At 36.9% G+C, this 25,523-nt stretch overlaps 2 protein-coding genes across 2 annotated transcripts in view; one reads left to right on the top strand and one right to left on the bottom strand.

Moving 5' to 3' along the window:
* LOC121389412 (zinc finger protein 236-like) overlaps positions 1 to 25,523 on the top strand; it is a 49,720-nt gene that overhangs the window by 20,789 nt on the left and 3,408 nt on the right. The window contains exons 16-24 of the mRNA XM_041521030.1: positions 1,032 to 1,150; positions 1,627 to 1,784; positions 3,098 to 3,367; positions 3,751 to 3,908; positions 11,614 to 11,809; positions 13,988 to 14,640; positions 19,029 to 19,211; positions 21,279 to 21,560; positions 22,720 to 22,888. Coding sequence (XP_041376964.1) covers positions 1,032 to 1,150; positions 1,627 to 1,784; positions 3,098 to 3,367; positions 3,751 to 3,908; positions 11,614 to 11,809; positions 13,988 to 14,640; positions 19,029 to 19,211; positions 21,279 to 21,560; positions 22,720 to 22,888 — 2,188 coding nt within the window. The remainder of the gene's footprint in view (positions 1 to 1,031; positions 1,151 to 1,626; positions 1,785 to 3,097; positions 3,368 to 3,750; positions 3,909 to 11,613; positions 11,810 to 13,987; positions 14,641 to 19,028; positions 19,212 to 21,278; positions 21,561 to 22,719; positions 22,889 to 25,523) is intronic.
* The window catches only part of LOC121389413, a 130,902-nt gene continuing 126,813 nt past the window's right edge, over positions 21,435 to 25,523 (bottom strand). The window contains exon 2 of the transcript XR_005960064.1: positions 21,435 to 21,553. The gene's annotated coding sequence lies outside the window, so the exon portion shown is untranslated. The remainder of the gene's footprint in view (positions 21,554 to 25,523) is intronic.

Genomic DNA, 25,523 nt, shown 5'->3' with positions numbered 1-25,523 from the left:
GTGGCGGATTTCCTGTGAAGACTACGTGTCAGCATTACCAAATGTTTGACATCCAGTAGCCGATGATTAATTAATCAATATGCTCTAGTGATGTTGTTAAAACAAACTTTTAACTGTTTTTATGATAAAAAAAGAGTTGAAAATGATCAATTGGTGCAAAACTGGTGAGATACTATTTTTAATCTTTTTGCACGCCATTTCATTTGGGACAATGACATATTTTCATAATTTATTAAAATTTCAAACATTCTATAAAATAGCAAAATATAAATTTTAATTCGAAGTGTAGCAGAATTATTTTAAAGTTTCATTATTATTTTTCAAAGATACTTTATTTTATTCTTAGTGAAAATAGCTAAATTTATAAATGAGATACATTGCTGTTGACTATTTTCCTGAAGTACACTTGATTATTTTTACAGTCCTTTGTTTGAACATAACAGGCAAGTGATAAATCACTCACCTGCGAGGCTTCAGGCAAGTGAGTTGTGTTCCTTAGGAAAAATCTGAAGTAAAAAAAAAAACGTTTTGAATAGCACACATTTAACATTTAACAGTCAGGATAATGATACTGAAACATTAGGGCTTCTCTACAAAGAACCAGGAACCAAAGAATACCTGTATATATTCCTGGAAAGGTAAAAGATAGATGAAATATATATACAGTGAAACCCCACCTTACAACCACCCCAGTTCTAAGACCACCCATCCAAAAAACCCAGTATTTTAAAGACCGGAATATTTCCATATTACTTTTCTCAGTTTAGACAAATTGTTCATAACAACTGGAAAAGTGTGGGACATAAAATTCACAATCAGTATTTATCACACATTCATCATTTTGAATGTTGGTAATTTGGTATTACGACCACCCTATTATTAAGACCAATTTTAATAAGTCCCGCCGATGGTTGCAATAGCAGGGTTTTACTGTATATACAAATGGCAGACTTAGCCTTATATAAAGGAAATTAACTGTATTCTAGATTCCAGCATATTTACAGACTGTGTTGTTTTGTTTTTACTTCTAGTCTCAGCCACTACAGAACAATGTGGAAGAAGTACCTCTCTCTGATGCGTTTGAACAGTCTACTAATTCCATAGTCACCTCAATGCCAAGCACGTCTATGCAGAATATCCTACAAACCAGGTAAACTGCATGTATACAGGGAACATTCTTATTGTGTATAACCGGCCTTGGTGGTGTCATGTTTAAGCCATCGGACATAAGGCTGGTAGGCACTGGGTTCGCAGGCCTGGTACCGGCTCCCACCCACTCAATGGGTAGGTGTAAGACCACTACACCCTCTTCTGTCTCACTAACCACTAACAACTAACCCACTGTCCTGGACAGACAGCCCAGATAGCTGAGATGTGTGCCCAAGACAACGTGCTTGAACCTTAATTGGATAATAGCACAAAAATTATTTGAAATGAAATTGTGTATAATTTCCATTTAACACATGCGGATAAAAATACCAGCAAATATTTTGTTTAGTATCATTTAAGTTTCAAAGATTGCTACACAATCATAAAATGTTAACTAGTAATTGGAAATAATTTTCAGTTGTCGCTGTTCCAAATTTTGAAAACCAAAATGTTGCACATTCCTTTCTTTTGTTTCAGAGAGCCTGACCAGGTGGAACTGCCTGACGATGAGGACCAGCTGGTGAGCGATGACTTGGAGGATGTGGACTACGGGCGGCGGTCATACCGGTGTAGCTACTGTTCCAAGTCATTCAAGAAGTCCAGTCACCTCAAACAGCACATCCGTTCTCATACAGGTAAATGCTTGAAAAGAAGTCTAGGCTTCTAATTTGTTGCATTTTTTTGCAATGTTTTGAAATCTGGCCTCTATTCAAGGCAGGGGCGGGACGTAGCCCAGTGGTAAAGTGCTCGCCTTGATGTGAGGTCAGTCTAGGATTGATCCCTGTTGGTGGGCTCATTGGGTTATTTCTCATTCCAGCCAGTGCACCTCGACTGGTATATCAAAGGCCATGACACCGTATATCGCCGTGCATTAGCCGACTCTGTGGATAAACCGACCCCTTAGTTTTCCCCTCAATATCTGGTACAAAATGGTTGGTATGATGTATGAGCCATCTCAACTTTTATGTAGTTAAAACGGGCAAAAATATAGATATATCTGATCGAGATATTGTCGACCTCGGGTAACGGAATCGCATGAATTTGTTTTGGTGAACCAATCAAAGTACAATGTACAAAAACTATTTTACGACAGCTGAAAAAGAATAAAGGTTTATTAAAAATACCCTACTGTGGGATAACATCATTGTGTTCTTTTTATTTCTCGATTGAATCGATTGCATGGACATCACTAGCTGATAAATGTAGTTTCACTTTTATACGGCGGTGCAAATATTATTTAACACCCATGACAGATAATTGCAATGATGAACACAACCTATTCCATTCTTTTTATAAGTGGTGATATCTCTGATAAAACGTAGTTTCTAATAATTTATCAGGAATTTCAGAATCAACAATGATGATAAGTAAGTCAGCGGTTATAAAAAATACTTAATGACCGTTCTGATCACATGACACATTTGGCGCCAAATACTGGTGCTACTTGTTAGTGGCTTTTACCTGGAAATTGTCAACACAATAAAAAATAAAATAAATTTCATTTTATTTCTCAAATAAAATATAACTTTTAGTGTTTGAAACAATAAAATGGACACTTGTATGAGATTTAATACAGGCTGTTAAAAATACTGATTAAATAACACAACGGTATGGTTTTGAAGCTGAGATTAACCAATGCGTCTTCGGTAATATTGTATTTCTGTACACGCTGATATTTTGTTGTATTTTTTTTAGACATCTTTGTTGACTCCATGTATTGGCCGACCCTCTTCTCATGATGGTATTTAGAGACTTGAAAAGTCGGCTAATACACAGCGATATACAGTATGTGCTATCCTGCCTGTGGTATGGTTCATATAAAAGATCCCTTGCTACTAATAGAAAAATGTAGCGGGTTTCCTCTCTAAGACTATATCTCAAAATTACAAAAATTTTGACATCCAATAGTCAATGATCAATAAGACTTATGTTATTGTTTCTCTGCTAGGAGAGAAGCCGTTCAAGTGCTATGAATGTGGTCGTATGTTTGTGTCATCGGGAGTGCTGAAGGCCCACTCGAGGACCCACGTGGGAGCCAAGGACTACAAGTGCCACCTGTGTGAGGCATGCTTCACGACCAACGGCTCCCTCACGCGCCACATGATCATCCACAGCAACAGCCATGCCTACAAGTGTCCCTTCTGTACCGAGACGTTCCGCACCGCCATCCACTGCAAGCGCCATCTGCGACAACACAAAGACGATTCAGATCCTAACGGTTAGATTGGTTTTTAGTTTTTTTGTTATAGGGGTGAGATGTAGCCCAGTGGTAAAGTGCTCGCTTGATGCGTGGTCGATTTGGGATCGATCCCTATCACTGGGTCCATTTGGCTATTTCTCACTCCAACCAGTGCTCCACAATGTGTGTAACAAAGGCTGTGGTATGTACTATCCTGTCTGTGGGATGGTGCATATAAAAGATCCCAGTTATTTAGTGCTTTGATATAATTGTAGGTTTGAGTTTGTTTTTGCAGTTGTAATTTAACCACAAAAATTACCCTGATGCAAATAATTACTAGCTTTAGGGTGTATAGCATATGATGTTAGTTTTAAATTTAAGGGCTGTCATTAGCTGAATATTCCTTTCTTTTTCATTATTAGAAGAAGCTGATGATAGTCAACACAGGTCAAAGTTCACTACTATCCACATCAGTGACGAGCAGACCGAAGAGTTATCGAAGAATGCAGAAGATCTGTCATTGTCAGAGAAAATTCTCATAGAGTCAGCGTCGGAGAAAGATAGAGTTAGTGAGATACAGGTAGATAATTAGGTCAACTTGAACACTTGTCATTATTAAAGAAAATTCACATAGAGTCTGCAACGGAGAAAGATAAGAGTTAGTGAATACAGGTAGGTAATTAGTTCAACTTGAACAAGAGTTAGTGAGATACAGGTAGGTAATTAATCCTAACCCCTGTGGCCTGCACATAATTATAGATTTATTAATATTGTGTTTATATTGTTTCGGTGGGTTAAACATTATTATTGGATTAAACGGGATATTGTATTTAAGAAAGGAACGTTCACTATTAAAACGTGTGCAGTAGAAGAGATATTGACGGGCATTATCTAGTCTATTGCACACGATACAATTAGGTTTGCTGAGTTTATTAATTCTCGCCCTACTCTCGTTTAGGCCCATAGAGACTCGCAAACGGAGTCTAGTTATAATTTTAGTAGTCAGAGGATCTAAATAAGTGGGACTGTCACTATTAACTTTAAGCTTAATTAAATAGTGCCACAGGCTTGTTTTTCAGTCCCACTCTTCTTGCCAAAATGTAATTGGTTTGTTATGTGCTGTGGACATAATTTCATTACAATTTAATTTAATATTAATATTAATTTTGTCATGTGTTAAAGCTTTTTTAGCATTTTGGTCTGCCATGTCATTGCCAGAGATACCCACATGGGCTGGGATCCATTCCATTTTTATAATATAACCTTTATTCATAATAAAATTAACTAAATTAATAATTTGCCCAGTTGAATAGGAACTGTTGATTTTTCAGGTATTAATAGCTTGTAATGAACTCGAAGAGTCAAACAGTATTAAATTTTTTAGTGGCGGTTTATGTTTGTTAGTCGTTGAGAGAATCCATTTAAGTGCCGAGAGGATGGCCACCAGTTCGGATGTAAATACCGAAACCCGGTCGGTCAACCTAGCCCGGCAAGAAAATGGTTTGTTGTTCAGGTCCTTGGCGACATAAACTGCCATCCCAGTCCTGCCCGACAAAGGATCTTTGGAGCCATCCGTGTAGATACATATGTAATCTATAAACAGATCGTATAGTGCAGCTTTAAAAATTATATGTTTAAAGGGAGGAAAATCGGTTTTGAGTGTTCCTTGCCTAAGCATTAAAGATATAATAGGATATTTTATTTTACCGGGTGGCCCCATAGTATTAGGATTAGTGCTGAGCTGCAGATTCAACAGTTCGAGGTTATTGGTCATTCTGCAAGTAAAATCCAGCACAGACTGGTTTAGTGTATTATTAGGTTTTGAATTACAGGGTGTCATTAATGACACTGGGTGGGTGGGTACAACACTTGTGATCTTAAACCAATATTTTAAGCAAAGTTTGGTTCTCCTCACACTCAAAGGAAGTATGTTTAATTCCACCCTAATACTATCATTGGGAGTACCTGGGCAGGCTCCCACAATTATTCTGAGGGCTATGTTATATGTGGCCTCGAGTTTGGCTAGTTGAGTGGGCGAGGCACAGCTAAAAGCCTGAGCCCCATATTGCAGTGGGGAGACAATAAGCACCTCGAAGATAGTGAGCATAGTCTGCCTATCCGGTCATCTAGAACAAGAGTTAGTGAGATACAGGTAGGTAATTAGATCATCTAGAACAAGAGTTAGTGAAATACAGGTAGGTAATTAAGTCAACTAGAACAAGAGTTAGTGAAATACAGGTAGGTAATTAAGTCAACTAGAACAAGAGTTAGTGAAATACAGGTAGGTAATTAAGTCAACTAGAACAAGAGTTAGTGAAATACAGGTAGGTAATTAAGTCAACTAGAACATCTGTTGTTATTAAAGAAAATTCTCATTGAGTCCGCGTCTGAGAAAGATAGAGTTAGTGAGATACAGGTAGGTGATTAGGTCAACCATAACAAGAGTTAGTGAGATACAGGTAAGTAATTAGGTCATCTAGAACAAGAGTTAGTGAGATACAGGTAGGTAATTAAATCTACTAGAACAAGTTAGTGAGATACAGGTAGGTAATTAAGTCTACTAGAACAAGTTAGTGAGATACAGGTAGGTAATTAAATCTACTAGAACAAGTTAGTGAAATACAGGTAGGTAATTAAGTCAACTAGAACATCTGTTGTTATTAAAGAAAATTCTCATTGAGTCCGTGTCTGAGAAAGATAGAGTTAGTGACATACAGGTAGGTGATTAGGTCAACCATAACAAGAGTTAGTGAGATACAGGTAAGTAATTAGGTCATCTAGAACAAGAGTTAGTGAGATACAGGTAGGTAATTAAATCTACTAGAACAAGTTAGTGAGATACAGGTAGGTGATTAGGTCAACCAGAACAAGAGTTAGTGAGATACAGGTAGGTAATTAGGTCATCTAGAACAAGAGTTAGTGAGATACAGGTAGGTAATTAAGTCATCTAGAACAAGAGTTAGTGAGATACAGGTAGGTAATTAGGTCATCTAGAACAAGAGTTAGTGAGATACAGGTAGGTAATTAGATCTACTAGAACACGTTAGTGAGATACAGGTAGGTGATTAGTTCATCTAGAACAAGAGTTAGTGAGATACAGGTAGGTAATTAAGTCATCTAGAACAAGAGTTAGTGAAATACAGGTAGGTAATTAGATCAGCTAGAACAAGTTAGTGAGATACAGGTAGGTGATTAGGTCATCCAGAACAAGAGTTAGTGAGATACAGGTAGGTAATTAGATCTACTAGAACAAGTTAGTGAGATACAGGTAGGTGATTAGTTCATCTAGAACAAGAGTTAGTGAGATACAGGTAGGTAATTAAGTCATCTAGAACAAGAGTTAGTGAGATACAGGTAGGTAATTAAGTCATCTAGAACAAGAGTTAGTGAGATACAGGTAGGTAATTAAGTCATCTAGAACAAGAGTTAGTGAGATACAGGTAGGTGATTAGGTCATCCAGAACAAGAGTTAGTGAGATACAGGTAGGTAATTAAGTCATCCAGAACAAGAGTTAGTGAGATACATGTAGGTAATTAAGTCAGCTAGAACAAGAGTTAGTGAGATACAGGTAGGTAATTAAATCTACTAGAACAAGTTAGTGAGATACAGGTAGGTGATTAGGTCAACCAGAACAAGAGTTAGTGAGATACAGGTAGGTAATTAGGTCATCTAGAACAAGAGTTAGTGAGATACAGGTAGGTAATTAGATCTACTAGAACAAGTTAGTGAGATACAGGTAGGTGATTAGTTCATCTAGAACAAGAGTTAGTGAGATACAGGTAGGTAATTAAGTCATCTAGAACAAGAGTTAGTGAGATACAGGTAGGTGATTAGGTCATCTAGAACAAGAGTTAGTGAGATACAGGTAGGTAATTAAGTCAACCAGAACAAGAGTTAGTGAGATACAGATAGGTAATTAGATCTACTAGAACAAGAGTTAGTGAGATACAGATAGGTAATTAGGTCATCTAGAACAAGAGTTAGTGAGATACAGGTAGGTGATTAGATCTACTAGAACAAGTTAGTGAGATACAGGTAGGTGATTAGGTCAACCAGAACAAGAGTTAGTGAGATACATGTAGGTAATTAAGTCATCTAGAACAAGAGTTAGTGAGATACAGATAGGTAATTAGATCTACTAGAACAAGTTAGTGAGATACAGGTAGGTGATTAGGTCATCTAGAACAAGAGTTAGTGAGATACAGGTAGGTAATTAGATCTACTAGAACAAGTTAGTGAGATACAGGTAGGTGATTAGGTCATCTAGAACAAGAGTTAGTGAGATACAGGTAGGTAATTAAGTCATCTAGAACAAGAGTTAGTGAAATACAGGTAGGTAATTAGATCTACTAGAACAAGTTAGTGAGATACAGGTAGGTGATTAGGTCATCCAGAACAAGAGTTAGTGAGATACAGGTAGGTAATTAGATCTACTAGAACAAGAGTTAGTGAGATACAGGTAGGTAATTAAGTCATCTAGAACAAGAGTTAGTGAGATACAGGTAGGTAATTAAGTCAGCTAGAACAAGAGTTAGTGAGATACAGGTAGGTAATTAAGTCATCCAGAACAAGAGTTAGTGAGATACATGTAGGTAATTAAGTCAGCTAGAACAAGAGTTAGTGAGATACAGGTAGGTAATTAAATCTACTAGAACAAGTTAGTGAGATACAGGTAGGTGATTAGGTCAACCAGAACAAGAGTTAGTGAGATACAGGTAGGTAATTAGGTCATCTAGAACAAGAGTTAGTGAGATACAGGTAGGTAATTAGATCTACTAGAACAAGTTAGTGAGATACAGGTAGGTGATTAGTTCATCTAGAACAAGAGTTAGTGAGATACAGGTAGGTGATTAGGTCAACCAGAACAAGAGTTAGTGAGATACAGGTAGGTAATTAGGTCATCTAGACCAAGAGTTAGTGAGATACAGGTAGGTAATTAGATCTACTAGAACAAGTTAGTGAGATACAGGTAGGTGATTAGTTCATCTAGAACAAGAGTTAGTGAGATACAGGTAGGTAATTAAGTCATCTAGAACAAGAGTTAGTGAGATACAGGTAGGTAATTAAGTCATCTAGAACAAGAGTTAGTGAGATACAGGTAGGTAATTAAGTCATCCAGAACAAGAGTTAGTGAGATACAGGTAGGTAATTAAGTCAGCCAGAACAAGAGTTAGTGAGATACAGGTAGGTAATTAAGTCATCCAGAACAAGAGTTAGTGAGATACAGGTAGGTAATTAAGTCAGCTAGAACAAGAGTTAGTGAGATACAGGTAGGTAATTAAGTCATCCAGAACAAGAGTTAGTGAGATACATGTAGGTAATTAAGTCAGCTAGAACAAGAGTTAGTGAGATACAGGTAGGTAATTAAATCTACTAGAACAAGTTAGTGAGATACAGGTAGGTGATTAGGTCAACCAGAACAAGAGTTAGTGAGATACAGGTAGGTAATTAGGTCATCTAGAACAAGAGTTAGTGAGATACAGGTAGGTGATTAGGTCATCTAGAACAAGAGTTAGTGAGATACAGGTAGGTAATTAAGTCAGCTAGAACAAGAGTTAGTGAGATACAGGTAGGTAATTAAGTCATCCAGAACAAGAGTTAGTGAGATACATGTAGGTAATTAAGTCAGCTAGAACAAGAGTTAGTGAGATACAGGTAGGTAATTAAATCTACTAGAACAAGTTAGTGAGATACAGGTAGGTGATTAGGTCAACCAGAACAAGAGTTAGTGAGATACAGGTAGGTAATTAGGTCATCTAGAACAAGAGTTAGTGAGATACAGGTAGGTGATTAGGTCATCTAGAACAAGAGTTAGTGAGATACAGGTAGGTAATTAGATCTACTAGAACAAGAGTTAGTGAGATACAGGTAGGTAATTAAGTCATCTAGAACAAGAGTTAGTGAGATACAGGTAGGTGATTAGGTCATCTAGAACAAGGGTTAGTGAGATACAGGTAGGTAATTAAGTCAACCAGAACAAGAGTTAGTGAGATACAGATAGGTAATTAGATCTACTAGAACAAGAGTTAGTGAGATACAGATAGGTAATTAGGTCATCTAGAACAAGAGTTAGTGAGATACAGGTAGGTAATTAGATCTACTAGAACAAGTTAGTGAGATACAGGTAGGTGATTAGGTCATCTAGAACAAGAGTTAGTGAGATACAGGTAGGTAATTAAGTCAGCTAGAACAAGAGTTAGTGAGATACAGGTAGGTGATTAGGTCATCTAGAACAAGAGTTAGTGAGATACAGGTAGGTAATTAAGTCAACCAGAACAAGAGTTAGTGAGATACAGATAGGTAATTAGATCTACTAGAACAAGAGTTAGTGAGATACAGATAGGTAATTAGGTCATCTAGAACAAGAGTTAGTGAGATACAGGTAGGTAATTAGATCTACTAGAACAAGTTAGTGAGATACAGGTAGGTGATTAGGTCATCTAGAACAAGAGTTAGTGAGATACAGGTAGGTAATTAAGTCAGCTAGAACAAGAGTTAGTGAGATACAGGTAGGTGATTAGGTCATCTAGAACAAGAGTTAGTGAGATACAGATAGGTAATTAGGTCATCTAGAACAAGAGTTAGTGAGATACAGGTAGGTAATTAGATCTACTAGAACAAGTTAGTGAGATACAGGTAGGTGATTAGGTCATCTAGAACAAGAGTTAGTGAGATACAGGTAGGTGATTAGGTCATCTAGAACAAGAGTTAGTGAGATACAGGTAGGTGATTAGGTCATCTAGAACAAGAGTTAGTGAGATACAGGTAGGTAATTAGATCTACTAGAACAAGAGTTAGTGAGATACAGGTAGGTAATTAGATCTACTAGAACAAGTTAGTGAGATACAGGTAGGTAATTAGGTCATCTAGAACAAGAGTTAGTGAGATACAGGTAGGTAATTAGATCTACTAGAACAAGAGTTAGTGAGATACAGGTAGGTAATTAGATCTACTAGAACAAGAGTTAGTGAGATACAGGTAGGTAATTAGATCTACTAGAACAAGTTAGTGAGATACAGGTAGGTAATTAGGTCATCTAGAACAAGAGTTAGTGAGATACAGGTAGGTGATTAGGTCATCTAGAACAAGAGTTAGTGAGATACAGGTAGGTAATTAGATCTACTAGAACAAGAGTTAGTGAGATACAGATAGGTAATTAGGTCATCTAGAACAAGAGTTAGTGAGATACAGGTAGGTGATTAGGTCATCTAGAACAAGAGTTAGTGAGATACAGGTAGGTAATTAGATCTACTAGAACAAGAGTTAGTGAGATACAGGTAGGTAATTAGGTCATCTAGAACAAAGAGTTAGTGAGATACAGATAGGTAATTAGGTCATCTAGAACAAGAGTTAGTGAGATACAGGTAGGTGATTAGGTCATCTAGAACAAGAGTTAGTGAGATACAAGTAAGTAATTAGGTCAACCAGTACATCTGTCCACAGGTACTTAGATATGTTCACTAAATTACATAAACAATTAGTGAGATAGAGATACTTAGATATAGATCCACTAGTTTACATAAATAAGTTACTGAGATACAGATATTTAGGTATAGATCGACTAGTTTACATAAATAAATTACTGAGATACAAATACTTAGATATACATCTACTAGTTTACATAAATAAGTTGCTGAGATACAAATACTTATATATACATCGACTAGTTTACATAAATAAGTCGCTGAGATACAGATACTTAGATATACATTGACTAGTTTACATAAAAAGTCGCTGAGATACAGATACTTAGATATAGATCGACTAGTTTACATAAGTTGCTGAGATACAGATACTTAGATATAGATCGACTAGTTTACATAAATAAGTTGCTGAGATACAGATACTTAGATATAGATTGACTAGTTTACATAAATAAGTTAATGAGATACAGATACTTAGATATAGATCGACTAATTTACATAAATAAGTTACTGAGATACAGATACTTAGATATAGATTGACAAGTTTACATAAATAAGATACTGAGATACAGATACTTAGATATAGATTGACTAGTTTACATAAATAAGTTACTGAGATACAGATACTTAGATATAGATTGACAAGTTTACATAAATAAGATACTGAGATACAGATACTTAGATATAGATCGACTAGTTTACATAAATAAGTCACTGAGATACAAATACTTAGATAGGTCCAAAAATACTTTTTGTTTGCTGTAAGTCAGATTTAATTTTAGCAGACTTGTTAACTGAGGAGAGAAAATTGCTGAAGTTTGATATCGTTACCTATGTTACCGATTTACACTTTGTCTCAGCAGGAGCAGAAGCCTCTGCGAGTGTCGAAGCACCCCCATCAGTGTGAATTCTGCGACAAGAGCTTCAAGAAGCCGAGCGATCTGCTGCGACACATCCGCATCCACACGGGCGAGAAACCCTTCACCTGTCAGATGTGTGGCCGCACCTTCACCGTCAAGTCGACACTCGACAGTCACATGAAGACTCACGGGCCAGGTTGGTGCTGCTTGGTAGACAGGCCTAGCTCTGCCACACGCTAAATTCGCCAATCAGAAATTTTAAACACAACTTGCAAATTTTATTTTAATTTGGCTAAATAATTCAAGGTTATTATTGTTATTTTGTTGAAAATAATGGTAGGTTTCTGCAATTTTTGGAGTTCATTAAATAATTTGGCGAAATGTTCTATATAGCCAGAGCTAGCCCTGGTAGAACTACAATCTCACCATCTCACTCGTCTGAATTACACCCCTTATACTGTGTTTTTACGTAATTATATAGAGAATACTAGGTGAGTGGCCGTTGGATACCATTTATCTTACAACAAGTTGTTTAAAAATGTATCAAACGAGAGAAAGCTATTTGGATACGTTATTAAAAAAACAAATGGCGTTCTCACCAACGGGTGTGTAAGAAACCATTTTTATTTTAATGAAAATAATCATATTGATGTACTTATCTTTGTTTGATACCTAATAGTTGATCTATATTTTTGTGCTGGGGTGTCATTAAACATTCAATCATTCATTCATTCATTCATTCATTCATTCACCAATACAAATAACAAATGATATTAGTTTTAATAAACTCAAAGCCTTGCCTCACCATTCTGCAGCATCATTCACTAATACAGAAGACAAACATTCTGCAGTTTTAATATACTTGTTAATGAATTTATGAATATTGTTAACTGTCTTGCAGCAGTACACAAGTCTCGTCACCATTTTAATAATTATATTTCTTAACAAAAAATGTCAGGATGATGTATTTTAAAGATCAGAAATATACTTAAGCTTGCAGCTTATATATTTATTATGATAAAATCAGTGAATAGATAACCCTTCATTAATAAATTGCCCTTCAAATCCCGTCAAAGCTGGCTCACACATTCATTCATCTTTCTCATCTATCTCTGCCTATCATTCTCATTATCTTAATATAAAAAACTTTCCAATTTCTCCCACGATTTCAATCTGTTTCGACCCTTTCTGTCAATTTCCTCCGACTCTGTCTTCTGAGCTGTCCACACCATCGCCTACCTGTCTCAACTTCCTCCACGGGTGCAGTCTCTGTGTATATCCCTACACCCACCTGGCATCCTCGTCCTCTGCCGCTAATAAAGCTGGTCTGACCCACGGCTCTAACTAACGACAGCCGGTAGTAGGGGTGCATAGTAGGTGGTTACAAGTGCCTCTTAACAATGCCAGAAGTAACTACTGAACACTCCCCGAAGTGGTCAGACTAAGCCCACAGCTAAAAGCTGATGGGGAACAGGTGTGTGGCACAGATAGCCACAAGAGATGAGCACCTGTCACAGTTGGAGAGACAAGGACTGGGATGTGGAGGTGGACAGCGAAAGAAGTTGAAAGATAGGAGGAGTTGCCAGATCGGGAAGAAATGAGATGGAATTCAAAGGAGAGAAAGGAAAGGGGTCACTGGGATAAAAAAAAAAAAAAAATTGCCCTTTGACAACCATGTGGAGATCAGTTGACAATTTTGTTTTAATATTAATTACTGTCAACTTGTTTGTTGGGACTCTCCCTTCAGTTTTCAAATAAAATTTCCTTATGTACTAATATGATGATAATGGAAGATTTGTATTCTTTTATTCAAGTACTAAATAATAAAATAGAAAGTAGTAAGGAGAATAATGAGAGTGTGAATAAAAGGAGTGAGAGAGAGAGGGAGAGAGAGAGAGAGAGAGAGCGCGGGAGAGAGAGAGAGAGAGGGAGGGAGGGAGAGAGACGGACAGACAGAGGGAGAGACGGACAGACAGCGGGAGAGAGAGAGACTGACAGAGAGAGAAAGATGGACAGACAGACAGACAGAGGGGGAGAGAAAGAGAGAGAGAGAACAGACAGAGGGAGAGAGATGGACAGACAGACAGAGGGAGAGAGAGAGAGAGAGAGAGAGAGAGAGAGAGATGGACAGACAGACAGAGAGAGATTTGTATTGTTTACAGTTACTAAATAATAAAACCGAGAATAATGAGTGAGAATAAAAGAAAGGGAAAAGACAGAGAGAGAGAAGGGGGGGGGTGTGGGGGAGGAAGGAACAGAGAAAGAGAGTAGAGAAGAGTGAGAAATGATGGGAAGGAGATAGAGAGCAGCTGATTTTAAAAGTGAGGGTGGACTGTTCAGGTGTCTCTGATGGACGTTTTTTATTACTCTGCAGGTGACAAGTGTTTCAAGTGTCACGTATGCAGCTCTCTGTTCTCCACCAAAGGCAGCCTTAAAGTTCACATGCGTCTCCACACCGGTGCCAAACCCTTCAAGTGTTCCCACTGCGACCAGCGATTCCGCACCTCTGGCCACCGCAAGAGCCACATACTGGGCCACCTCAAAGTGCCCAATGCCAAGAAGCGGAAGAGCAGCGCAAAAACGGCCATCATCGACAACACTGCCCAGCAGATGACTGTGAACCTGCTGAGTCAGGCCGACATTCAAGCTGCGCAGAACCAACAACAACAACAGCAGCTGCTGCAGAACCAGGTGGTGAGCATCGACCCGGCGTTGCTCCAGCAGCAGAACTTCATGCCCGTGTCGTTGACGGTGTCCGACAGTCTGGGAGGGACGGGGCTCAGCGAGGGTGTGCTGGCCACGAACGTCCTGCAGAACCTGGAGGGAATCCAGCTCCACCTGACGTCGAACCTTGGCCAGAACATCCAGATCGCGGGGCTCGACCCCAACATGCTGCAGCAGACCGTGCAGATCGATGCCAGCCTCCTGCAGCAGCTACAGCAGCAGGGCAACATCAACATCACTATCAACCCCAACGTCTTGACGCAGGCGGCCGCGGCTGACCCAAATCTGGTGACTAACATGCAGGTGAGAGCTGTAATTAACTGTGTGAGGATACGGTGTAATTTTGTTTACATTTTGAAATGTTTTATTTAACAGCGTATTCAACACATTTTATTTACGGTTATATGGTTGAAGACCACACAGATATTGAGAGAGGAAACCCGCTGTCCCCACTTCATGGGCTACTCTTTTCGAATAACAGCAAGGGATCTTTTATATTCACCATCCCAGAGACAGGATAGCACATACCATGGCCTTTGATGTACCAGTATGTCTCACCCCCAGTGTAGGGTGTATACTACCAAATCAAATCCCATAGACGACAATAGTAACGTGGATAAATGCCATGGATATAAATACTACCACCCCTCACCCTTAAAGTGAATCAGAAAATCAAATTAAAGTGAATCAAGCTGCTATTTCTGATATAACTGTTAGCGTTTATGACTACCCTAGTTCCACACAAAATTTGACAATTGAAAATTATTTCCCTCAGGACATAAACATGATACCAAATGGAAGCTTGTGTAATACCTATGAATATTTTCCATTGTTTACTTACTAAGTTTATAGACCGTGGGCCCACTATAACCCCCCCTGCCCCCCCCCCCCCCCCCTTAGGGATTTTTCAAGATGAGTATATCTTTGAAGCCTATCCATAGACATATTCAAATCAGCTTGTCTGCAGGCAATCTGTTGGTGGGTGTGCCTGTAGGGCATGTTTGAGTGTAGGCACCCGATTTATTTTTAACAGGGCAAATTTCTGATCAAGGTGAATGTTCCACATAATTTTCAAAAATATTTGAAAATAATTCTGGATTATATCACTGCTTTTACTTTAAAGCTGGGTTACTGGTGAATGTATTCCACCAAAACATAATACATTTTTGGCATCTGACTAAGCATAGTGAGTCAATGAATTTGAAATGTCCTGAGTATTACAAACATAGTATATGGAAAAACTGCATGGCAATGTTCAAGTTAACATCCAGACATATTTTGAACAGTTTTAAGACCAAATTATGAATGCTATTCATGCTAAATTACATGTTCATAACAACAAACCACAAAGCAATGCAATATATGTGGTATGGATATAGTACCGGAGGTATACTCACCAGCAAAAGTTACACAGTTCCCGATATACGTAATTCTCTATGTACATGTGATCCTTTTATTATTGTATCGTATTTAATATCTGAAGGCAGCATTACTTAAATATGGTGCAGTACATGCTGTCTAAACCATTTACATGGATATTTTGAATATTTTTATATTACACACAAGTCTTACAAACATAAAAAGTGAATTTACATACCATTCTAGGCAAGTCTGCATTACATATACAATTTATCTGTCTCACAACAGTTCACCTTACAATAGCTAGGTTTTTTGTTGCTTTTTGTAATATTTTAGAATTGCAGTTCTATTTATATTATGCTTAACTTATGTTTTGGTGTATATATTTGATAACTACATAGAATATTGTCATCAGGCAAATATCTAACACTATAAAAATCTAACTTTCATTCCCAATTCTCAATTATTTTATGTGACCCAAATATGATATATGTGAAGTTTACAATTTTCTATTTCTACATCCTTCCTTTTATTCTATTAAGTAGATGTTAATAACAATTACAAAAGAATATAATATGAGGTATGAATAATTATATACTTCTCAAAATAAGTTACTAGTAAGCAATGCCAGAAATGTATTAATTTCTATGTATACACATACTTAGGATTGCCTGAAGCTTTTATTATTAAAAAAACAAATTGACCTGGCTTTTTTCTATAACATATTGAGGCTTCATTATTCAAATATGGTTAAGTATATGGAGTTTATATACTATGTTCACAAATTTATGAAGATGTCCCTCTGTTCTTAGTACCAACCAATTATAAGTACCTTTCCTCGGCATGTGTGTTAAAACATTTACAATTCATCTATCTCACAGAAGCTTGTACTATTTTTAAAAACATATTTGTATTTAAATTGTGCTTAATTTATGCTTAGGTTTATATAATTGACATCAGATATAGTCATCAGGCATATCTAGTACTTGACTTTCTTTCCTATTTCAGTCTTATTATCTGACTCAAATATAATGTCTATTATGTTCACAATATCTGTAATTTCTTATTTTGTCCTCTGGGCCTTTGCTCTTGTTCCTCCCTCAGTATGTCAACAGCTCTTGTTATCAGATCACAAACCATCCAATTCAGCTTCAGTATTTCTTTGGACATTTCTCAGCCATTTCTATGTGGTTGAGGAATACCCTTGACTTTGTGATATGACTAATACAATAGGAGACCATGGCAATTTGCTCTCTTCCAATTTGCTCTATTGGTACAGCATATTTTCAGGGAATATCTACTGGATGGAAGGTTTGAAACTAATCCACAGTAGCATAATAACAGCATTTATGGTTTGGCACTAAATTTCTCATGTAAAAGGGGTTCTTCCAAGCCACACTTGATCTAAGGAATCCTTACAAAGGTTTTAAGAGACTGGAAGACCATTTAAATGAAAAAAAGAAAACTCTGCCCTCAGCTTCTTGGGAAGAGGGTTCTATTTGTGAGACAAAGTACATGTTTCAAATGCAAACCATGTCTGAGGGTGTTGTAAAGTGCGCAAGAAGATGCAGAAACAAAGATTATACTTCAATGTCTCTGTACATTGCTGCCAGTTCACCATCCCAGATACGGACATTTGTATACACTTAATTTGGCAACAAGAGGCATCTTATAGATGTGTACAGCATCATCAAGGATGCAGGGAAGACACCAACTAGCAATTCCAGCTGTGCTTGCCATTACTGACTATGATACCAACAGTGCTTTTATGCAGAATGGAAAACTGGAGGTTTTGAATATTCTCAAGCAACACCAAGACTTCCTTGAAATGTTGTTAGCTCATGGAAGTTCAGCAAAAATTGATGTTCATATATCTAAGAAGCACATCATTTCATATACCTTCTCTATGGGAGTGCAGGTGCGAATAACATACAAAAAGATCATGACTTGAGAAATATCTGGAAATCTTTGTTGCCAAACCAAGGATGATAATACTGAATTACAGTAGAGTATAAATCAGCCTTCTCCACTCTACATGTATGTATTCACTGAGAATGCTCTGAGAATGCACATAAAGAGAACAAATTGCCTAGTTGTCCTTTGGTATCAGTCATGCCAGGCATACCAGGCTATTCCCCAACCAAATTGTCATATGGCTGAGAAATTTTAGAAGGCACACTAGAGATGAAATAGTGATATGATACCACGAGAGCTGATGGACATACTGATGGAGAAATTGTGAACATGACAGACATATTTTAATTGCATGAAAATGCAAAGGAATATGAAAGGAAGTCAAAACTTTCCTAGACAATATTTGATGTAGAAACTAATTATATACACTTGAGCATAAGTTAAGCACAATGTAAATATAAAGGCAAATCTAAAAATATTACAAACACAGACTAGTATAAGATGAACTTCTGTGAGCTAGATGACTTGTACATGTAATGCAAAAGAAATTATGGTAGGTACACAAAACTGATGCTTTATATTTTTAACACTGGTATTTAGTAAAGAGGGACATATTCATAATATTGATGCACATACATGTATACTCAACAAAATTAATTAAGGGCTAGTAAACTTTCTTGTATTATAATATAATTCTTTGTTACTGTCATATTATTTTAGCATGTTTTGGTCATATATATGACTTCTATACATTGTTTCAGTAAACTTTTACAGGTTATACACGCAAAAAACACTGGGTATTTCACATACTTATGAAAAATATTGAAATGAGCATTAGGCAAATATTTGTTACACATTTGTTCAGAATGTTTTTTGTCATTGTGTTACCTCAAAATTGTTTTTTAAGTCATTAAGTTATTAAGAACATGCCACAATGCTGACAACTTTCAACGGAAGAAGTTGTATTTTCCCCCATATTTAAAGGAAAATGCTAAAATATCTATTGGACCTTAATTAATTTTGTTGAGTATAGTATAGGCAGATATACTGAACCATATTTGAATAATGCTGCCTCAATATATTAAATACAGTGCAATTTTTAATAGTGAAAGGTTCAAGCAGCCCAAAATATGTGTAAATATAGAAAATAATGCATTTCAGGCATTGCTTAACTTTTGCCAATGAGTATATCATTATTCGTACCACATATTGAATTGTTATTTGGTTTGTTACTATTAACATCTAGTATAGGATGAATATTATTAATTTTGGCCTTATATCTGTTACAAATTTATATGGATGACAAATTTATCACTATATTTAATTTTTCAATATAGTGTTTTTGGAACACAAAATGTGCAACGATACTCCTATTCAAATGGCGATATTTTTTTAATCCACCAACATTCCTGTTACAGGTACAGACGCTCCAGGAGGTCCTGAACCCGAATGTTATCATGCATCCAATGTCGACACTGGTCACCCAGCAGTCGGTGGATCCTGGGGGCGAGGTCAGTGTGCCGGTCACCACGATGACCACGATGTCAGCGGTGGAGCAAGACTCGCAGGAGGACACTGCAGAGTATGTGGTACATGATCAGGTACGTAGATACACAGTTATATTTATAGTATTGTACATCATAATGAAAGTTTAGGGCACTGCAGAGTATGTGGTACATGATCAGGTACGTCGATACACAGTTATATTTATAGTATTGTACATCATAATGAAAGTTTAGGGCACTGCAGAGTATTTGGTACATGATCAGGTACGTAGATACACAGTTATGTTTATAGTATTGTACATCATAATGAAAGTTTAGGGCACTGCAGAGTATGTGGTACATGATCAGGTACGTAGATACCCAGTTATATTTATAGTATTGTACATCATAATGAAAGTTTAGGGCACTGCAGAGTATGTGGTACATGATCAGGTACGTAGATACCCAGTTATATTTATAGTATTGTACATCATAATGAAAGTTCAGGGCACTGCAGAGTATGTGGTACATGATCAGGTACGTAGATACCCAGTTATATTTATAGTATTGTACATCATAATGAAAGGTCAGGGCACTGCAGAGTATGTGGTACATGATCAGGTACGTAGATACCCAGTTATATTTATAGTATTGTACATCATAATGAAAGTTCAGGGCACTGCAGAGTATGTGGTACATGATCAGGTATGTAGATACCCAGTTATATTTATAGTATTGTACATCATAATGAAAGGTCAGGGCACTTCAGAGTATGTGGTACATGATCAGGTACGTAGATACCCAGTTATATTTATAGTATTGTACATCATAATGAAAGTTCAGGGCACTGCAGAGTATGTGGTACATGATCAGGTACGTAGATACCCAGTTATATTTATAGTATTGTACATCATAATGAAAGGTCAGGGCACTGCAGAGTATGTGGTACATGATCAGGTATGTAGATACACAGTTATATTTATAGTATTGTACATCATAATGAAAGGTCAGGGCACTGCAGAGTATGTGGTACATGATCAGGTACGTAGATACATAGTTATATTTATAGTATTGTACATCATAATGAAAGTTTAGGGCACTGCAGAGTATGTGGTACATGATCAGGTACGTAGATACACAGTTATATTTATAGTATTGTACATCATAATGAAAGTTTAGGGCACTGCAGAGTATGTGGTACATGATCAGGTACGTAGATACACAGTTATATTTATAGTATTGTACATCATAATGAAAGGTCAGGGCACTGCAGAGTATGTGGTACATGATCAGGTACGTAGATACACAGTTATATTTATAGTATTGTACATCATAATGAAAGTTAAGGGCACTGCAGAGTATGTGGTACATGATCAGGTACGTAGATACACAGTTATATTTATAGTATTGTACATCATAATGAAAGGTCAGGGCACTGCAGAGTATGTGGTACATGATCAGGTACGTAGATGCACAGTTATATTTATAGTATTGTACATCATAATGAAAGGTCAGGGCCCTGCAGAGTATGTGGTACATGATCAGGTACGTAGATGCACAGTTATATTTATAGTATTGTACATCATAATGAAAGTTTAGGGCACTGCAGAGTATGTGGTACATGATCAGGTACATAGATACCCAGTTATATTTATAGTATTGTACATCATAATGAAAGTTTAGGGCACTGCAGAGTATGTGGTACATGATCAGGTACGTATATACCCAGTTATATTTATAGTATTGTACATCATAATGAAAGGTCAGGGCCCATATTTTCGAAATTATCTTAGTGTTATGATATTAATAAAACCGTCGTAGGTTATGCCGTGCGTCATAGTGATATCTTAGCTAACGACAGTTTTACAATATATATATATAGTAATGTTAAGATAACTTTGAAAACACGTGGCCAGTTTCTTTATTTTATTGAAAACATTAAGTGAGGAAAAACTATATTGCTGAGGAAAATATTCAAAAACAAAAATAAACTAGAAACAAAAGAAAGAACTGGGTTACTCATGAATATAATTTTCTTTTCTTTTTTTTAGAGTTAGTACAGTAACTGTTATTTAACCATTTTTAAAGAATCTACACCTGTGAAACTATGCAATTTGAACTTTTTCTAAGATCAGGTTAAGGATTCAAACTCAATACTGACAGATTTTTTTTTATCTTCCCAAGCTTTCTCAAATGACACTACCTCATCACGTGGATGCCCACGGTGTCACTGTTATGGATGGTCCGGAAGATGAAGACCATGTTGTGGAAGATGTTGATGAAGATGATGTGATGGTGAAGCAGGCCATGGAGGAGGATGACGATGACGACGGTGAAGGGTTGTCTCCCCTGGAGGAGCACAACACGACGATCATTCACGACATGGAGAGTGCGTCGGGGATCGACTTCCAGCACGATGAATCTCACACTGAGAAGAAGATGGACGAACGCGCTCATGTCTGCAATGTAAGTGAGAAAAGCTACTTCATCAATGTATGACAATCACAGACAATAAAATCATGTGATGTAGTGAAGCAATTTTATACTAAATTTGTGACACATTGATAAATTCACAAAAAATTACAAAAATGTTTTATAATTACAAAAATACACAAAAACCCGTTTCTACAGTTAATGTTTGTTTTGTTTAACGACACCACTAGAGTACATTGATTTATTAATCATCAGCTATTGGATTAGATGCGATACTGAACAAAATGTTCATCGATTGTATTTCAGTGAAAAGTTAAAGCTTGTTTTGTTTAATGACACCACTAGAGTACATTGATTTATTAATCATCAGCTATTGGATTAGATGCGATATTGAACAAAATGTTCATCGATTGTATTTCAATGAAAAGTTAAAGCTTGTTTTGTTTAACGACACCACTAGAGCACATTGATTTAATAATCATCGGCTTCTAGATGTTAAACATTTCGTAAATTTGACATGTTGTCTTAGAGAGGAAATGGGCTAGTTTTTTCATTAGTAGCAAGGGATCTTTTATATGTACCATCCCGTAGATAGTACATGCCACAGCCTATGATATACTAGTTGTGGTGCACTGGCTGGAACGAGAAATAGCTCAATGGGCACACTGAAACATGAATTTGGCGTTTTACTCTCATGACAGTTTGAAGAGTTTAAAAGCCGAATTTAAGAAGCCTGTTTTCTTAAACGCAGGTGTTTAAGTATTGTAAATGTATATAGTTACACACATGTAGGGCATAAACAGGCTTTGTAAATTCCGCTGAATAAGTTCTATTATTACAAACTTCACATTATTTGACAGCACACGCCGTTAAACTCAGCTATACAGTATTCAAAACAACTAATATGGGTGAATTGCCTCTGTGTAAATATTTTGTTGCCTAATTTTAATCAACATTAACTGATCTAAAATATCATAAAAATTTGAAAAACCCACAAAAATAATACCGATTCAAATAAATATAAACTTTATTTTATGTATTTATAAAAAAAACATTTAAGTGAAAATATGTGAGTAACAGTTGTAAATTTGTAACCTCTCAACGTGGTTTTTGTCCAAAATTAATCCGTCAGAAGGTTAAGACAACTAATGTGTGTGAATTACCTCTGTAAACATTTTGCTTTTGTCTTCAGGTCTGTAATAAGGGTTTTAAACGAGCCAGCCATCTGAAGGAACACCTGTCTACTCACATTCCCGGTGCTAATGCTAAGAAGACGAAGGCCAAGCCACACGAGTGTCCAACTTGTGGAAAAGCTTTTCAGAAACCAAGTCAGCTTGATAGACATATCAGAATTCATACCGGTACGTTCACTATTACATGAGTGTCCTACTTGTGGAAAAGCCTTTCAGAAACCCAATAAGCTTGATAGACATATCAGAATTCATACCGGTACGTTCACTATTACATGAGTGTCCAACTTGTGGAAAAGCTTTTCAGAAACCAAGTCAGCTTGATAGACGTATCAGAATTCATACCGGTACGTTCACTATTACATGAGTGTCCAACTTGTGGAAAAGCTTTTCAGAAACCAAGTCAGCTTGATAGACGTATCAGAATTCATACCGGTACGTTCACTATTACATGAGTGTCCAACTTGTGGAAAAGCTTTTCAGAAACCAAGTCAGCTTGATAGACGTATCAGAATTCATACCGGTACGTTCACTATTACATGAGTGTCCAACTTGTGGAAAAGCTTTTCAGAAACCAAGTCAGCTTGATAGACGTATCAGAATTCATACCGGTACGTTCACTATTACATGAGTGTCCAACTTGTGGAAAAGCTTTTCAGAAACCAAGTCAGCTTGATAGACATATCAGAATTCATACCGGTACGTTCACTATTACATGAGTGTCCAACTTGTGGAAAAGCTTTTCAGAAACCAAGTCAGCTTGATAGACATATCAGAATTCATACCGGTACGTTCACTATTACATGAGTGTCCAACTTGTGGAAAAGCTTTTCAGAAACCAAGTCAGCTTGATAGACATATCAGAATTCATACCGGTACGTTCACTATTACATGAGTGTCCAACTTGTGGAAAAGCTTTTCAGAAACCAAGTCAGCTTGATAGACATATCAGAATTCATACCGGTACGTTCACTATTACATGAGTGTCCTACTTGTGAAAAAGCCTTTCAGAAACCCAGTAAGCTTGATAGACATATCAGAATTCATACCGGTACATTCACTATTACATGAGTGTTTTCAGAAACCCAGTCAGCTTCATAAACATATCAGAATTCATACCGGTACGTTTACTATTACACTAGTGTTTTCAGAAACCCAGTCAGCTTGATAGACATATCAGAATTCATACCGGTACGTTCACTATTACACTAGTGTTTTCAGAAACCCAGTCAGCTTGATAGACATATCAGAATTCATACCGGTACGTTCACTATTACATGAGTGTCCTACTTGTGGAAAAGCCTTTCAGAAACCCAATCAGCTTGATAGACATATCAGAATTCATACCGGTACTTTCACTATTACACAAGTGTTTTCAGAAACCCAGTCAGCTTGATAGACATATCAGAATTCATACTGGTACGTTCACTATTACATGAGTGTTTTCAGAAACCCAGTCAGCTTGATAGACATATCAGAATTCATACCGGTACTTTCACTATTACACTAGTGTTTTCAGAAACCCAGTCAGCTTGATAGACATATCAGAATTCATACCGGTACGTTCACTATTACACTAGTGTTTTCAGAAACCCAGTCAGCTTGATAGACATATCAGAATTCATACTGGTACGTTCACTATTACATGAGTGTTTTCAGAAACCCAGTCAGCTTGATAGACATATCAGAATTCATACCGGTACTTTCACTATTACACTAGTGTTTTCAGAAACCCAGTCAGCTTGATAGACATATCAGAATTCATACTGGTACGTTCACTATTACACTAGTGTTTTCAGAAACCCAGTCAGCTTGATAGACATGTTAGAATTCATACTGGTACGTTCACTATTACATGAGTGTTTTCAGAAACCCAGTCAGCTTGATAGACATATCAGAATTCATACCGGTATGTTCACTATTACACGAGTGTTTTCAGAAACCCAGTCAGCTTGATAGACATATCGGAATTCATACTGGTACGTTCACTGTTACACAAGTGTTTTCAAAAACCCAGTCAGCTTGATAGACATATCAGAATTCATACTGGTACGTTCACTATTACACAAGTGTTTTCAGAAACCCAGTCAGCTTGATAGACATATCAGAATTCATACCGGTACGTTCACTATTACACGAGTGTTTTCAGAAACCCAGTCAGCTTGATGGACATATCAGAATTCATACCGGTACGTTCACTATTACACGAGTGTTTTCAGAAACCCAGTCAGCTTGATGGACATGTCAGAATTCATACCGATACGTTCACTATTACACGAGTGTTTTCAGAAACCCAGTCAGCTTGATGGACATGTCAGAATTCATACCGGTACGTTCACTATTACACAAGTGTTTTCAGAAACCCAGTCAGCTTGATGGACATATCAGAATTCATACCGGTACGTTCACCGGTATGTTCACTATTACACGAGTGTTTTCAGAAACCCAGTCAGCTTGATGGACATATCAGAATTCATACCGATATGTTCACTATTACACAAGTGTTTTCAGAAACCCAGTCAGCTTGATGGACATATCAGAATTCATACTGGTACGTTCACTATTACACGAGTGATCTACTCATGGAAAAGCTTTGGAAGGAATTTTAATTTCATACATAACTATGTAAGAGATGACCTGGTGTAATTCAATTTCGACTTCAACATAGATTAGCCATCACAAGTGTCCCATGAAACCATAAATGCATACTGTCATTTTAGTGTAGTACATGTGTGTGTCTATAATGCCATTAACTTAAACACTTTCAACCTAATGTCCAGTCTTATTGTAATATAGTTTAACGGAC

Source organism: Gigantopelta aegis, chromosome 14, assembly GCF_016097555.1.
Source record: "Gigantopelta aegis isolate Gae_Host chromosome 14, Gae_host_genome, whole genome shotgun sequence".
NCBI classification, from domain to species: Eukaryota; Metazoa; Mollusca; class Gastropoda; order Neomphalida; family Peltospiridae; genus Gigantopelta; species Gigantopelta aegis.
The sequence above is the reverse complement of the archived record's forward strand: the minus strand, read 5'-3'. Positions and strand labels throughout refer to the sequence as shown.